This window comes from Ursus arctos, unplaced genomic scaffold, assembly GCF_023065955.2.
Source record: "Ursus arctos isolate Adak ecotype North America unplaced genomic scaffold, UrsArc2.0 scaffold_9, whole genome shotgun sequence".
In the NCBI taxonomy this organism is placed as follows: domain Eukaryota; kingdom Metazoa; phylum Chordata; class Mammalia; order Carnivora; family Ursidae; genus Ursus; species Ursus arctos.
Genome location: NW_026623111.1, coordinates 28,715,893 through 28,732,606, shown reverse-complemented (window position 1 = coordinate 28,732,606; position 16,714 = coordinate 28,715,893). Strand labels below are relative to the sequence as shown.

At 36.2% G+C, this 16,714-nt stretch overlaps 1 protein-coding gene across 2 annotated transcripts in view; it reads left to right on the top strand.

The window, feature by feature from the left end:
* The window catches only part of ARAP2 (ArfGAP with RhoGAP domain, ankyrin repeat and PH domain 2), a 179,286-nt gene that overhangs the window by 22,055 nt on the left and 140,517 nt on the right, over positions 1-16,714 (top strand). For both annotated transcript variants that reach the window (XM_057309690.1, XM_044387654.3), the window contains exons 3-6: positions 40-98; positions 1,189-1,265; positions 2,009-2,100; positions 4,008-4,361. In XM_057309690.1, the coding sequence (XP_057165673.1) occupies positions 40-98; positions 1,189-1,265; positions 2,009-2,100; positions 4,008-4,361 (582 nt within the window). The remainder of the gene's footprint in view (positions 1-39; positions 99-1,188; positions 1,266-2,008; positions 2,101-4,007; positions 4,362-16,714) is intronic.

Genomic DNA, 16,714 nt, shown 5'->3' with positions numbered 1-16,714 from the left:
ATCTGTTTTAATTTATCTGTTTTCCCCCTTTGCTTTAAGCTATTTCCGTGAGAGAAGAAATGTTGCTACCTCAACTGGAAAGTCTGTGACACAGGAAAGTGAGTCTCCGCCTTTAAAGTCTTTGTAAATTAGCACTCATATGTCAGCCCTAAATGTGTCAAAATTGTGATAAAAAGCAGCCCACCTGAGGAATAGGGAATAATGGGAATAACTGTCTGCTAGGGTTCATAATACCTCAGATGCTTTTAAAGTTGAGCGAATAAAAGACAGTAATATGTACTCAGACTCCTGAAAACCTGCACATACTAATGTAAAAAGATATTTTTGCACAAGGCTTCATTTATCATTAGCCACAGTCGAAGGCATTTAACTAAATTAAGTGGTTTCTGACAGTCTGAGCTACAGGACATAGATTTATGGAAAGTAATTTTGCCATGGTAACTGGAAAGGGCTGACATTACTTTGGTAAATTGATCCTTGACAGAAGCTTTTCTTTCTTTTTGAAAATTCTGCTTATGTAGTTCAGGAACATTCTTCTTAACAATGAGATGGCAAACACTTGGTTACTGACCCTTTAAAAAAATTTTTCCGTAACAAAATGCAAGTGTTGAGAATTCTTTCTTGTAGCTCTGTGTAATTCAGGGACAGTGGAAATTCTCTTGAAATAACTTATTTACAAGTGTGTTAGTGGCTGTGATATTAGATTATATTAAGTGGATTCTGGTATTTTGACATATTATCTAGCTGTTATGTGAGTGAACTTTTAATAATTCAGTTATTGAAAATTATAGATCTAATACTAATTTTCTGCCATTAATACTATTCTCTTATTTAGGAATTAAAGTGAGAAATGGCATCATGACTATTTGCATCATATGTGGGAAATGTGCTTAGTTATATTAATGTGGATCTTAGAGGTTGGCAAGGACGTATATGACACATGACACTTTAGGAAACAGTGATGTGTCTTGGTTGTGAAGTGAGAGGCATATGCAGCGAGTTCTACATCAAGAAGACCATGGGAGGAGTTGATTTGGGGGTGAAAATTATAAACATAATTTTGGACTCTCAGAGAATAAAGCTTAAGTTGTGATATTGCTATAAAATAATTAAATACTTGCTTTTTTAAAAAGTAGTATTTCACATTATTCACATCTTTTCGTTCTCATCCTGTCATTTCCCCAAAAGATTCAAATGAGGAAAATTCATCTTCCATTTTTCCTTATGGAGAGACCTTTCTCCTCCAGAGACTAGAAAATTCTAAGGTTAGTCCCATACATTTTCATTTTTTCCCATATTCAAGTCTTTGCTCTTCTGTCTGTATTTGCCTCTTCATTTTCCTTGGAAGTGTTTGAAGACTGAGTTATATTGAAGAAAGACATTTCCAGTCAGTAAAATTCTGTTCAGTAAAATCATGGTAAATGTATAGCTTTAAATATATCTCACAAACCATGTTCAATTTCAGGAATATGGGAGGGTGGGTTTTCAGAATTTTCCAATTTTCAGAATTTTCCAAAAGACAAGTTATTTTAAAGACAAACCCCCAGAGAAAGCAAAAGCAAACAAACAAAAATCCCCTTGATTTTTGCTTTGTCTTGTACCCAAATACCTACTTCTGACTATTTATACATCTTAATTATTCTGTTTATCACTTAGCCTTTCCTCTTGTGCTCTTATGTATTTTATTTCTTGGTTACAATAAAAGAGAAGTTGGAAGACAAAAGTGGCAAAGTAAGAGTAAATAAATTTTGTTCTTGGTTGGTATCTTGTTTTTCTTGGTTGAAATGATGAATTATTAATGATTTAAATATAATATTGAAAAAGGCATCAAAAGACTTCTTTTAATACAGTCTCCCAAATTAAGTTGCTTTTATTGAAAATTGATCTAAGTGGTTAGACATTTGTGTAAAAAAACTAAACTCAGATATTGTGGATATTTGTAGAATATTGCTATCCTAAAAAAAGTATATGTATGTCCTAATATATATATATATATATTTTTTAACAGAAGAGGTCTATAAAGAATGAATTTTGGGCCCATGAAGAAACACTCAAAGGGGAAACAACTACTGAAAGAAACTCTTTTCTCATCAAATCAAGGTATGAGGTCATGATTGATGATGATTCATTCTTTTGAATAAAATGCTGTACAGTGTTGACTTCTTGCTCATCCTGTGTTTCTAAGACAATCGTTTACATTGGTAAGTTCAAATCTTTGTAGGTGTTTTAGTAATGGCACTTATTTTAATAATTGAATTTAGACTCTGTAAATTTTGGTAGTGATATTCTGCAGCAGTTTGTCTTCCTAATTGAAACCGCTCTTTCTGTCCCAAAGAGGCAGATATGCGGTACCCCCAGCTGCACATTAAAGAGGAGAAGTTATGTTAATATGACGGAGAAGGGGGCAATGCAAAAAATACTACTGAGGTACAGCATTTTTAGAAATGTACTATATCATTTTTATTGGAAGTGTAGCATTGACAAGTGGTTTGATGATGACCCAGTTATTTGGATCACATGTGAATTCAAACGGTTTGTGAGGGACCGCTTGAAGTTTTAGTTTTCTCAGCTTTATTAGGACTTGATGTACTACATCATTAGCTAATATTAATTTTATTTTTGATTTTTATCCTTCCCTTTCCAAGGCTGACACTGTTGTGTTTTTTTTTTTTTTTTTTTTTTTTTAAGAGCGGGCGAAGGGCGGGGTGGAGAGAGAGAGAGGGAGAGAAGCTTAAGCAGGCTCCGCGCCCAGCACAGAGCCCGATGTGGGGCTTCAGTCTCATGACCCTGAGATCGTGACCTGAGCTGAAATCAAGAGTTGGACACTTAATCAACTGAGTCACCCAGGCGCCCCCGTTGTGGGTTTTCTTAAGTTGAAACTAAATAATTGAGGACCTTCAGTTAGCATTTGATATGAGTGTATTATAATGCAAAATGTGGAAGGGGCCAAGTAAAATCATTCTTTTAAGGAAGTAATAGTTTTTAGAACACTATATCCAGAAGGATGTAATTCGAGCCCTATGCGTATCTGTTTCATCGATTAGCAAAAACTTCTTTGTAATGAGTTTTATTATACATAAATGACTGATTGAATTTATTCTGGCATTCCTAAGTCTATAGCAATATGCTTAGATATTAGGAATATCTTCTGGTGAATATTATAGGTTACACAGCTTTTACCTTCTGATTGTACCCTGACTCTTTCTTATTTTCTGGCTAACAGTGTGGTGCAGTCTTTCCTCATTAGTGTTGCAAAATAATACAAAAGCTTCCACCAGTTGGCCCTGTTTTCTTACATTATGATGGAACGTAGGATTCTTGGGATCGAATAGTAGAGAGCCAGAGAAGGGCAAAAAGTTTGGAAGTAAGATCTCCAAATAGATGAGGTAATGGTTCACAATATTGCCCTGGGGCTAGAGGTTGGGCTGGCTGCATAATGGTATTGGTGAAGATATGAAATCATGATGCAGAGAATATGGTCAATCTCTACCCTTACTACCAGTCTGCACCCAACCCCCAGGAATAAATAGATTAATGACACATTAAAAAAAAAATGGTACTACTTCTAGCGGTGTTCAGATATGTCTTAGAAATAAGATATTTCTATTTAATTTTTCTGGAAGAATTTTAAAAATTATCAGATGGATTAACTGAACTCCCAAGAGTTTTCTGACCTTAAATTTCTGTGATTTCGGGGCACCTGGGTGGCTTATTCAGTTAAATGTCAGTCTCATGGTTTTGGCTCAACTCATGATCTCAAGGTTCTGGGATTGAGTCCCACCTGGGGCCCTATGCTCAGCATAGAGTCTGCTTCTCTCTCTTTCCAACTCTCTCCCTCCCTCTCCCCCGCTCATGTGTGTGCATGCACACATATGTGTGTTTTTTCTCACTAAAAATAAATCGTAGAAAAATTTTCTGTGCTTTGTTGTTTATAAATTTATAAAGTAACTCGTGGCTTAAATGACCCGTGGCACTTTGAAATGTTAACACCATTTATTTCCCTTTAGCATATATGATAACAGGAAGGAGAATATAAGTGAAGACAAAGTGGAAGATATTTGGATACCTCGAGAGGACAAAAATAATTTTCCAATAGACTCTGCTTCAGAATCAGAATATTCAACAGTAGAAGAATGCTTTCAGAGTTTAAGAAGAAAAAACTCAAAGGCATCTAAATCTAGGACTCAGAAAGCATTGACTATGGACCCCGTCAATAGGCACAGTTACCCATTAAGCTCAACAAGTGGAAATGCTGAGTCCTCGATCGTTTCCTCAAATGCAATATCTCCCTATGCCTGTTTTTATGGACCCTCTACAAGGAAGGTTAAATCAGGATGGCTAGACAAACTGTCTCCTCAAGGGTATGTAGTTATTCATTTTTTCCCCCTAAGTAGCATATTTTTAACATTTCAAGTTTATCCATTTCTAAACCTGCTAGGGTGCTGCTGCTCCTCAGCCCTCCCCCTCCCGCACCCCCCCAGGTACAGTTTTTACGGACTTTCAGTGTGCTTTTGCAAATGTTGTTCTTTAGACATAGGAGGAACGTGTGCAAGGTGCAATGTATTATGTGGAATGCTGGGATAAAGTTCTGAATAGCAAATTAAAACTGAAAGTTGCAATTTCACATCTAGATCCTTAACGTTAGTTTCTAACTTTACACTGAAATGCACTGTGTCCCCGTTTGTAGCAAAGAAAAACAACACAGATTGAGTTGGTATTATGAGGCCCACGCTGTTTGGCTTTTGCTCATATTATAACAGTGTTCTGTTTGGGAATACAAGTCTTAATTGTAGTTAGGGAAAGTACATCATTGTTAGATTTCAGGCTTCACTATTATTGATATATTGTTTTGATTTTGTATGTTGCACAGAAGGTCAGAGGCCCTTGAATATTATACTTTTAGAACAGATTTATCATTTAAGATGTTTACAAAGAAACTTCTGTCCCTTAAGGGTTTTACAGTACTGAGAAATATTTGGGGGAGGGATCGTGTTTAATTAGAATTGTTTTCTGGCATCCTGATTTTTGAATGTCCTTTTGAAATATTTACTTGCAATATTCCTCATGAATTACTAAGTTATTTTGGGATTAAATCTCTTGTGTTTAAGTGGTTAATGTGGTGAGTCCCTGCAAGGTGCTGGTTTTCTTTTTTGCCCCCCAAATGTGCATCATTTCTAGAAAGCCTTTGTTGGACCTAAAATAAATTTTATTAGCAGAAAATTACCAGAAGAAGCAGTAGTTAACTAGTGGGCAGCAGACATGTTTCTGAAGAAAGTGAAAAAAATCCCAGTACTTTTATGGTTAATAATTATTTGGTTAATACTTTATACCATTGCATTCTTTTAGCAAGTTAGATGTTGAATAAACTGAAAACTTCTTAGTACCAGTTATCTTGTCTCCTTTCTGGTTATATTAGTCAACTATGCCTACTTTTCATCAGTCATAAGTATTATTGGTAATTACGTAGTCTAATAGCAAAGGTATGGGTAAGCACTCAAATGTATACACAGGTGGTGTGAAACAGCAGGGTTGAGTATTCTCACATCTTTCATTTCTGTAAAATTGAAGTGTTTAGGGAGATCCTAGTGGTCTCTCTGCTTATCACCGGAAGATTTAGCAGACTCTGGATACAGAGCCCCCAGCAGCTGTGGTTTCCTGCGTGATCTCTGGCGTACCTCGCTCTCTGCAGGGTTGATATGTTTACGCTCCAGGCACACTGAAAAACCTTCACCATCATTGGCTACCTTTGGGATATTTAGAACATTTTTCCTCTCTATGTATCAGAACTCTGACTTTCCATCCTTTCTGTTCTGAATCTGCCTAAGGTTAGATGCTGTAAGCTGTCTAGATTTATGTTTTTCCATTTTAGGGGAAATAATTGAGTTTTCCGGCTTAACAGTTTTTCTCTTGGATACCAGGATGAATGAAGATCATGAAATTAAAGGAACTTGTTGTAACACCAAGAGATTAAACTCTTCTACATGATTTTATTGCTATGACTTGGAAAGAAGTATGTGTTCCTGGCCAGGAAGCATGTAATATTTATTAGAAGGAGAATCTGAATTTCTCCTTTTCCTGATTGGACTCTGTATGCTATTGTAAGGGTGTTTAAGAAGCTCATTAATTAGACAAAGTGATGCTTGCCCACTCCCTACACAGAGGTTCCTGAGCTTTATTGAACTCATGGTCACATGTCCGTCTGGTGCAGGTAGCACTGCTGTAGATGGCATTCTGAATACCAGAGAGAACGTATCAGCAAAATTTTCTCTAAAGGATCAGATAAAAAATATTTTAATTGGTATACATCCTCTGTGAGATATCTACGGGAAATCAACAACTCAGCAGTTACAGCCTGAAAGCTGCCACAGAGAATATGTGAACCAATGAATGAGGCTGTGTTTCAATAAGACTTTATTTATAAACACATAATGGGCCAGATTTGGCCTGTGGGCCATAGACGCATGAAACAGACTAGAGAATTGGCTAGGACCTTCTTCCAGCTTCTTCTATCTCCCCTGGGCCCCAAGTAGAAAATTATAACTGGATTGATCACAAAATAGGGAAACTGCTTTCCATTGTTCTAATAAATATACGAGTCATAAGAAGCTGGAGCCCTCTTTGAGGACCTTTGCATTTGATGTTCTTTGTACCTGGAAAGCTCTTCCATGCACATGACTTGGAACCTTCCTCCCCCAAGTTCTTCCAATAATGTCTCCTTTGCATTAAGGTCCTGAACACTAAAGTTAAAATATCACTACCTCTCTCCCCCACTACCCTAACACTCCCTTAATTACTTTATTTTTCTCTGTGGGGCTCATATGTTAGATGATTTATTTTATGTACACTCTGTGGGGGATAGTCATCTGTGTTGGTTTTTGTTTACTCTGATATCCTCAGCAGCTACAATGTAGCCTGGCATGTGGCAGATGCTCTTAATATTTGTTGTTGAATGAAATCGGTAAGAAACAAGCATTAGATATATTTTTTCTTTAAATTTTTTAAAAAACAGGCAGTTTTTTATGTGTAGGGATTTTGTAATAAAAACTGAACCCTAAACACTATATTGGTTGAAAATCTGCAGGTGCATTGATATCGCTGGTGTATATTAACAGTGCAGTGGACTCTCAGTTCTTTTTACGATTATTTCCCTCTTAAAGACACATGTTTTTTCAAAACACAGTTTAAAAACAAAGAGCCACACTCCGTTATCATTCTCCAAATAGTGTTTGAAACCATCCTTAGTCATGAGGGACATTAAACAAAATAATCAAATTTATAATCTGGATTTATTTCACATGTCTATCTATTTGCTTTTGCAATGGAGATGCCAGTCCTGAATCAATGCACACTATGTGAAACTGCCTAATGTTAAGTAAGAGAGTAATTGTAACATCATGCAACTAAAGAAATACTAAAACACATATTGTTGGGCTTCAAGTATGAACATTCACTTAGCTACTTGATCTAATTGTAATATAGACTGATACTATCAATTTCAAAAATTGTATGGAAGAAATTTAATAAAATGTAGACCTTGTGTCCGTGATTAGTGTTTCAAACAGGTCAAGCAGATGTAAAACTTAATAAATGGTACTTGTTTAAAAAAAACAAAACAAAAACCAACTCACTGGGTTTTGAGGATAAAAAAGCAAGTCTTTCTCCTTCCCTTTTCCTAACTGTAACTGATAATCTGAAAGTCTTCACCCAATCTGACTGGATACAAATATGAAAGACTGGGTAGAACTTATTCCAGCATTTCCCCAATATGTAACGCAGAGGAAGCATCCTGCAAGTTGCTGTGACGAGAGGTGAATGTGGCGAATGTGCCCTGTCCCTTCTAGGAGGTGCACGTGGTGAAATACGCAAGCATATCTGCAACAAAGGAATGTTTTTGACATTTTAACTTGCTGTTTTCTAAAGATATTTGTGTGCTCAGTATAATGCACCACCATTTTTATAAAAATGGTGATGTATCTCAAAGAATGTGTGTTTTACTTGAGAATATGCTTTATGACTTTATTTCTTAGCGGAATTCCTCTTTAACAAATTATCAACTTTTTCACCATCGGTGGCATTACGTGGTAATCTGAGCCTAGGACAGCGGAAGCTGAACATGGGAGGCTAATTGGATATAGAATATGCTTAAGAATTGGTGGAGTAATACAAATATGTGCGCGGTGTATGTGTTCCTTGTCTTTTTTGGGTCTTCCATTTAGGGCAGAAAAAAGGAAGCAAATAAAAATAAAACCAAAATACTGTATCTAATACTTGGTGCAGAAAAGTCCTCAAGAGTACAGAATTGTGGAGTTTCAGAGGGGTTGAGAAAACATTTCTTCAAAGATCATCTAGGGAGAGCAATTAGCAGTTCAGTTGGCCTTTGGAAAATGGATAAGATTTTAACTAGCATTTTTAGAAGAAAGACTGCTGGCTAGAGGGAGTGAAAGGGGACTGACGTCGCTGGTATCTGGAGGTACTGGAGTCTGAGATGGAGAGCAGGGGTTGGTCGGGTTATTTTATTGGAGGTGCAAGATTGGGCTCTAGAACCGGAGGAAGAAACTGCCACTGGATTGCATGTTCAGGTTGAACAGAGAACTAAGGAAAATGAAAAAGTCAGTGGTCCAATACCAAGAAAAGATCAAACCCCGGACAGGAGTTAGGCATCCGATCGCCCAGAAGCCAGTAGTCCGTGAGCTGCTGGGAGATCAGAGCTGATACCGTTGGTGCTTCTGTCAGTGACGGGATCTCCCAGCTTGTGCCCCGCGCTCCAGTCTCTAAGCCTGCTTTCGTGGAGCGATTCCTCACCCCGTTACCCAAGTGTGGGAGCGCCTCAAGGTTCCCGGGAGTGCTGACCTCTGGTTGGCCTTTCCGTGAAAAGCAAATGTAGTGGAAAGTTGACAAGTCTCTCTATCTGACCTGGATGTTACGTACCAATCACCATGTTGAACTTCAAGTTGAATCTTGAATCTTTGATAAAAAGAATCTAGTTGGCCGTTTCTCAAATCACACATCCTTTGTAAAGACTATGCCAAGCAAATAAAAAGCTTCAATATTTTATGTGTAGTTTAAGGAAACAGTTTCTAAGTTTTAGTGTTTATCAAATAACACGACTAATTTCTTTGAGTATGTTTCCTGGCAGAGAAATGAATGTGAAGGTGTTGGAATCAGGCAAACTGAAATTAGAGTTGTAAACCATATGTTGGTCGTTTGCTGTGTGACTCGGTGTCCCAGAACCTTCATTCCCCACATAGAAGTATAGGATCAAGACTTCTTTGGGATTGGTTGGAAAAGTAGGTAACATTGGGCCTGACACTTAATTGGGGCTCAGTCAACTGTAGTTTTCCTTTTTCTCCAGCAGAGCACCACTTTATTTCAGGTGACTTTTGATCATGTTGAGTTCTAGTCAGTTCTTACCTTGGAAAATATAAAGTAAAGAAAGCATGTGTTCACATTAAACTTTTAAAATTAAGGTTTTGGTGATTATAAAAGCATGTGGTTTAAAGTGTCAGAAAGTTGTACATGGTTTGTTAAAAAAAAAACAAAACCACATAGCAACTTTCCTCGCCTCCCACTTCATCACAAGAGATAGCTTTCAATTCTTTTAGTAGTTTCTTTGGTTTTTACTTTGTATATCTTATTATTTTTTAAATGTATTTTTAACGTTTTTTTTTAAATTAGGCTCCATGTCCAGTGTGGGGCTTGAACTCAAGAGCAAGAGTCACATGCTCTACAGACTGAGCCAGCCAGACACCCCATCTTAGTAATATTTTTATACTATTTTTCCCCCCTCACTTTTCAGTGTTAGGGATTATCTATTGAGGTACTATCATGGAATATAATATTTATTCATTTTTATCACTGTCCCCCACCCTCCTCCTGGCATAGACACGGTTCCTATTTCTCATCCTTTTCATATAGTTGTATAAAATAGTAGTTAGATTCTATCTGTATTGAATTTTATAGCCTGATGACTGTAAATGCCCCTCATATATGAGCTCTCTAACATAGGATTAATTTTTCTTTCATTTGTGCTCTTGACTTTTTCTTGAGATTTAGAATTTTTTATTTTTTTATTTGCTTGTTTTTTTATGTACTTATCATTCATTCATCCCAAAATTATTCCTAAGGACTATAAGTCTGTGAAGCAGCCAAGATACTTATCAATTTCATCATCGCACAGCCTCCTAAGGAAACCAGTTTGGACTGGTGCTTCTCCAGGCCTCCTGCAACAATGAACCAGTTGGCTTTCTGTGATCCCTTTCCTGATTGTTCTGGGGATTCTCTATGCCGAGTATTTTTGCCTTTCCTCAATCTCGTGTCATTGTCCACCAACACACCCACCCATGCTTCCTGGAGCTTCCTCAGAAATGGTGGATAGGAGGGACAGTTTTTGAGACTTTGTATATTTGAAAGTGTCACTTTCTTCCTAAGCATGCTTATTGATAATTTATCATGGTTCTGAAATCTTGATGAGAAAGAATATTCCCTCGAGATCAGCAATCCATAGGCTTGTAGGTTTCTCGTATTATAGAGCTGGTATTGAGAAATACAATTCTCGATCCTTTATATGTAGCCTGTTTTTTAGTTCGGGGAGATTTTCTTGTTTTATTTCTTTGTTAACTATTCTATTTTTTCTTTCTAAACTTCTTGGTAATTTGGTGTTGGACTCCCGCCCCAAAATGTTGATAAAAATGTAGCTTTTTCATTTTCCGTTTCTGGGAAGTTTCTTTAATTGTATTTTCTTATCCACTTTTGTTTTTTGTTACCTGTATTTAGTATAGAAAGCACCTTCTTTTGACTGTTCTTTTTATGGCTTACTGTTATTGTCCCATGGACACGCTATTTTCTGTTACCTCTCTGAAGACCTTCGTATGTTTTTTGAAGCTTTCTTTTCCTGTAGAATGTTTCTTTCAATTTTATTTCTTTTGGTGGAGGGTCATTCCCGATCTTTTACCTTAAAGGTGTTTTCCTCAAATGCTTTATTAATCTTGGGCTGTATATTTTTAAAGTGAAATCTTACAAAGGTAATCGGAATGGGTTCTGATGACTTCTATTATTTATTTCTTGTAAGATGACCTTGCTGGACTTTCCTTAATATGTTTTCTTGGTGAGTCCTCACCAAGTCCTCAGTATCTTTTAAATGAATCTCTTTCTTTAAGGGTGATAAGACTGGTAAAACAGCTTTTTGGGAGCCTATTAGGGAAAGTGGACTTTGAGTATAAGTATTTATGACACAGACTTTTGATTCTTCTGCTTTGAATACTGCCCCTTCCTGTCAGTCATGTCTGAATGTCCCAGTCCAAAGACTCCCCTGTTTGATTTCCTGCACTGAATGAAACTGCTATGCTCTTGAGCAAGAAGAGAAGCATGTTTCCAGCATTGTGAAGCAGGGGGAGGATTCTGGGATGGAGCCATGAGGGGCACAAGTTTATCTCTTAAATTGCCTTTCAGCAAATCTTATTTTTGGCACCCCTCTCTCCTTCTTAGTCACTTCCAGAGTCACTTGACATCTTCCATCTCCTGAGACTTTCGGAGATTTTGTGGGTAAATTGGTTTTCCTCTCATTTTGATTTGTTGCAGGCTTAGCAATCAGCTCTTGGAAACTTCCTAAGTCAGGCCCCTATCCTTCCTTCTGCTTTCTTGGTTTCTAAATATTGTTCTTATTGTCTACTTCTCTGGTTATTGTTGGTTTTTAGGTTATTTATTTATTTATTTTTAATCCTTTGAAACTTTGAGAGTAGATGTAAATGCAGGCTTTTAACTGGAAGGTGGTTTCCTGTGTGTGTGTGTGTTTACAGAATACAACTGCATAAAATAAAGGCGTGTGACTCATTTAACGTAGCTTTTCATATAGCATGTCGTGTAAGCTCTTGGTGAATATTTATAATATTTCATAAAAATTGATAGTGACATATTAAAATGTTTTATTGACTTCCGAAAGTTTTTTTTAACCTGGAATTTTACGTTAAAATAAAATTTGTTTTTTCTCATTGAAAGAGTTAGGTATTCAGAGAATTTTGGTGTTGTTTTGTTTTGTTTTTTTGTGTTTTTTTTGGCCCTAATTAATTTTGGTTCACCTAATCTTGGAAACTGTCATTTTGATTTGCTTAAAAGTGAGGAAATGCATCTTAGAATAGAGAAGTGCTGGCATTTTACACTTGATCTTAGCCAAAAGGCCAAGAAGCGATAGTGCTGGCATGTTATACAAATATTATAATAATTTCTTGCATCTGTACTTATAAACCACTTCATAAGTAATACTGCATCATTTAAAAGCCTCACGCTTAAAAAGGGTAGGTAAAATAATTACTAGATAAATAAAAAATGAGTAATTAGATAAGAATCTACACTTTTGGAAATTGTGGTAGTTCTAAAACATTGAGGCTGGTTAGAATTAGAGTAGCGAATAAGATACAATATGCATGTAATTCTTCAGGATTATGTGAACAAGGCAGATGAATCTGGAACACCAAGTTGATACCCTTTTGTTAGACACTGTTTAGAATAATTGAGAAGTATGGTTGTGATGATTTAAATTACGTGATTAATAAAAGCCATAAATTTGACTTAGTGCCTTTGAGATTCATTTCGGTTGTATCATATTTAATGACAGTTTGGTAGCCTCTGCTACCTTATATTAATATCGTTGATTACCATACTTGTTTGATTTGGGGCTTTTTTTTTTTGAGCTAAAATATTAAATCTTTTTGAGAACAAAACAAAAAGCCCAAAACCCTGTTAGCACTTAGGAATGAAATTAAAACAGGAGTACCTCTGTGTGAGTACTTCATAAATACAGATTTAATTGTTTGTATGTACAGTGTTGTTACAAAAAAAAAGAATTTTTAAGATACACAGTTTGGAGACAACAAAAACTGACACCAGGTGGTAAGGCTGTATTTATGATAGCAGTTGAAACTTTACACCAGCTGCCCTGCCAGAGCTCAGGGGAAGAGTTTCTAGAAATTCATTCCATAATGTGGCACAAGCCTTATGAATTATTCTAAAAAAGCTTCTTAACAAAATGTTTCCCTTCAGAATCCTAAAAGCAAAATAGGATAAGACCTAGGCTAATATGGTTCATGTCTTCTCTACCTTTTTTCCTGAAGGAATTCTGACGCACTTTGCAAAATTGAACTCACGTATAAAATGGGTAGAGGTCAAATGTTATCACTGCCTAAAGGGATGTCCAGGATGCCTTGTTTATAAAATATTCTGGTCTGTTTTGCATCGTGGTTAAGAGCACAGGCTTTGGGACCAGATTGCCTGGATCTGGCTCCCAGATATGCTCTTTACTTGTCGTGTGACAAAATATGCGCTTGCCGGTGCCTCTGTGCCTTCATCTGTAAAATGGGAATCATGGTATTACCTCATATGGTTGCTGGGAGGGTTAAATGAATTAGTATTTGCATATACCTTGCAACAGTGCCTAGAACAAAGCACAACATACTGTTTGCTTTTTTATTATGAGGTTTATTGTGCCAAATAAATTGTTAATTGACTGAGGCTTTAAAATCTCTTTTCTTTGTACTAATTCATTATTATTTTAGATCTAATTTGTGTGCTATGACAGTAGAAACACAGTCTAGGATGACACTGTATTTTATACCATGTCTTTATTTTTAGCATTTAGTAAGCAAATTAAGTTGTTATGTGAAATTTAAGGGAAAAACATAACTTACATCAGAGTAAATGTTTAAAGTACTCTTGCAACTGCTAATTGTGGGTAGTAGATTAATTTTATATAATTCCAGTGGAATTAGGTGCCTGATATCTAATAGCCTTTTATAAATATGAGCGAGAAATATATAACCCTTGCACAGAAAAGATAGTTCTTAAAACTTTAGTATTCATCAATATTTATTTTAAAATTATACATTGACATTAAGAAATACCTTCTCAAGTTCTCCCTTTTATTTCATTTAACTTTTAATTAATTTGTTGGCTTTACCAACATTAAATCCGAGTTTCCACATGCTAGAAAGGAGAATAATAATATGAGAAGGGATGTAAATGTAAGTTCTTATCTTTAATTACCAGTTATTAGAATTCAGTATTGAACTTACATGCAGAAAACAGTTAATTGAATGTTGACATATTTAATGAGCAAAATAGATTAAACAGTATTTATATAAATTTAGTTTTGGAAACATTTGGAAACATTTTATATTGATTAATTTGTATTTTTAAATAGGAACATGTAAAATCTGTATATTTTATAAAAAGTGTATTTTAAAAGTGCTTAAACATAAAATGTATTTTTAAATTACATGGGTATTAATGATGAATTTTGCATGCTTTTGGTAGGCTCTAATTTTTCTGTAATAAGGTATTCTACAAAGCTTTTATTTTGTCATATTAAAAAAGTATAATATTTGAAAAGCAAAAAATGAAGGGTAAAATGTTTTAGTAGTGTTTATCTCCTCTCTATATAAATAATGCAAATTTGAGTAAGCATTTTTCAGTGAAAAATATGTTCCTTTGTGCATTAAGTATTTATTAAGCACATTTTATTGCTAGGAACTGTTGCAGTCGGTGGTTTTATATTGATAAAACAGAACTGGTTTCTCCACTCAGGCATCTCAATATCTGGCATGGGAGATGGGTGAAACAAAACAAATACATAAATACTAAATCTGTTAGGTGTCATTAAGTGAAGAAATGGAGCAAGAGACCACGGGGATCTATAGGATCTGTATAGTAGTAAGGTCGCCTACTTGGAGGAAATGCTTTCAAGCTGAGGTTTCAAGGATAAGGAGCAGGCCCTGCCCAGAGTAGGCAGGGAGCATTCCAAGCAGAGAAAATCGCATCTTAGAAGGCCTGGGGGCAAGAAAGTCTAGTGATAGGGAGCAACATGGCTGGAGAATGGTGTCTTTAGTGTAGGTCCCCACAGATTTGATAATCTGTGGATTGGATAAAGGAGTGACAGCAGAAGGAGAGGGTTAATCGTAGGATTGCAAAGTAGCTCTCTCCAACTGCAAAATGGTTGTTTCCTCAGCTGGTACACCATGTGGCCTCTCCTTCCATTTCACTGTCAGCTGGGATTTGTCCTCCATAGATTATTAGAGAGATTGAATAATCTTTAAGAATATTGACTTAAAATGGCTGAACACATCTAATAATTACCTGGTAGTTTCGAAAATTAAATGGTTGGGAGAAGATTTCTGAAACTGAGTCTCACAGAGGCTGAGGTTTTGGGTGAGGCTTTGCTCAGAGAGCCAAGGATAGAGTGTGTCTTTGTCTTCAGTGCCCAAGAGGAGATGTGGTCAGACGGTGGTAGCTTTGACCCCTAAATTGTCTGCCCTGCCTCTTCCCCTTCTCATTTTTTGTGGGTACAAATGTTACACTCCTGGGTGATGCCTCAGACCCCAAACCATCTATCTAGTTGGTGATGGAATTCTGAGGAAGCTTTTTGAGTCTAAGTGGCTGCAATTAATGATCTAAAGTAAGACATATTAAAATAGCTTCTAAAACTTTTTTCACTCTGTGCTTTGGCAGGTTTTGAAACTTTGTTTTTGAGTTTTCAGAAGTTTTCCTGCCTTCCGCCAACCTTTTTTTTTTTTTTTTTTTTTTTTTAAGATGCTGATTATTTGAGTGCTGGTCATTGAGGTTTATTTGTCATCTTGCTAAAGGGACTGCACTTAATAATGTCACTCATTCATTCAACAAATTCTTTTTTTAGTGCCATAGATGTCTCTGTGAGTTGCGGATTGTGTAGTGAAGGACGAAACCCTCTCAGAGTTTGTCCTTGTAAAGCATAAGGTATGGTCATGGGAGATAGACATTGAGATAGACATTGAGCAAGTAAACACACACACACACACACACACACATGCACACAAGTAGAGACTGTGTTAAGTATTAGAAGGAAAAGGTGTGCTTTGAGAGATAATAACTTTGTCATCTGCTTTGGATTGGCTCTTCAGGGAAGGGATATTTGTGTAGGTAGTATAGATAGAACTCTGAAAGAGAAGGGGTCGTTAGCAAAGGAAATAGAGGGTTAATGGTAACCATCTCCTACAAATGTTGATTGTTTTTATTCTGAAATGGAAGATTATATATACTGTTGAGCTCCAGCTTACCACCATTCACAAAGTAAGGTGGGTAGGGCCCAAGTAAAATCTTGAATTACAGAATTATTGCTGACATTGTGTGGGAAGATGTGTATTTACCCGCCTTCAAGTATGACAGAGATCAACGTGAAATGAGTGCAGAGTGACTAATTTGTTCATGTATAATTACTATGTGTTTAATACTTCTTTACCTTTAATGTTTTTAACACAAGGAATGTAAAGAATCCTTGAGTTTTAAAAACTAGATGTCTAACTATTGCATGTTTCAGTGTTAAGAAAACACAGACCAAGAGAAGTTAAAAAGAAGCAGAAAGATGATGGAAAGAAGGCTAAGTAGTAGTAATGCTTATGATTTCAAGGTCTTTATTGTTACTTCATAATTAATTCAAATGCTTATATGTGGAAATGTCTGTCCTGATGAACTTTGAAACTTTTATCCATTTGATCGGGTTGGCTCTAAGCTTATGTGAAGCCGAATAGATCTGTGTGGGAGGCTTGCTGCATTTCCCTTGAGGGATACGTGTTTGGTGCTCAGAAAACAGCTGGGAAGACAAGGTCTCCACACTTGCAGATGTTCTCTTTTCTATTTTTAAGTCTTAGGAAAATCACAGAACGTTAAATTAATCCCTTATCCTAAACATGTT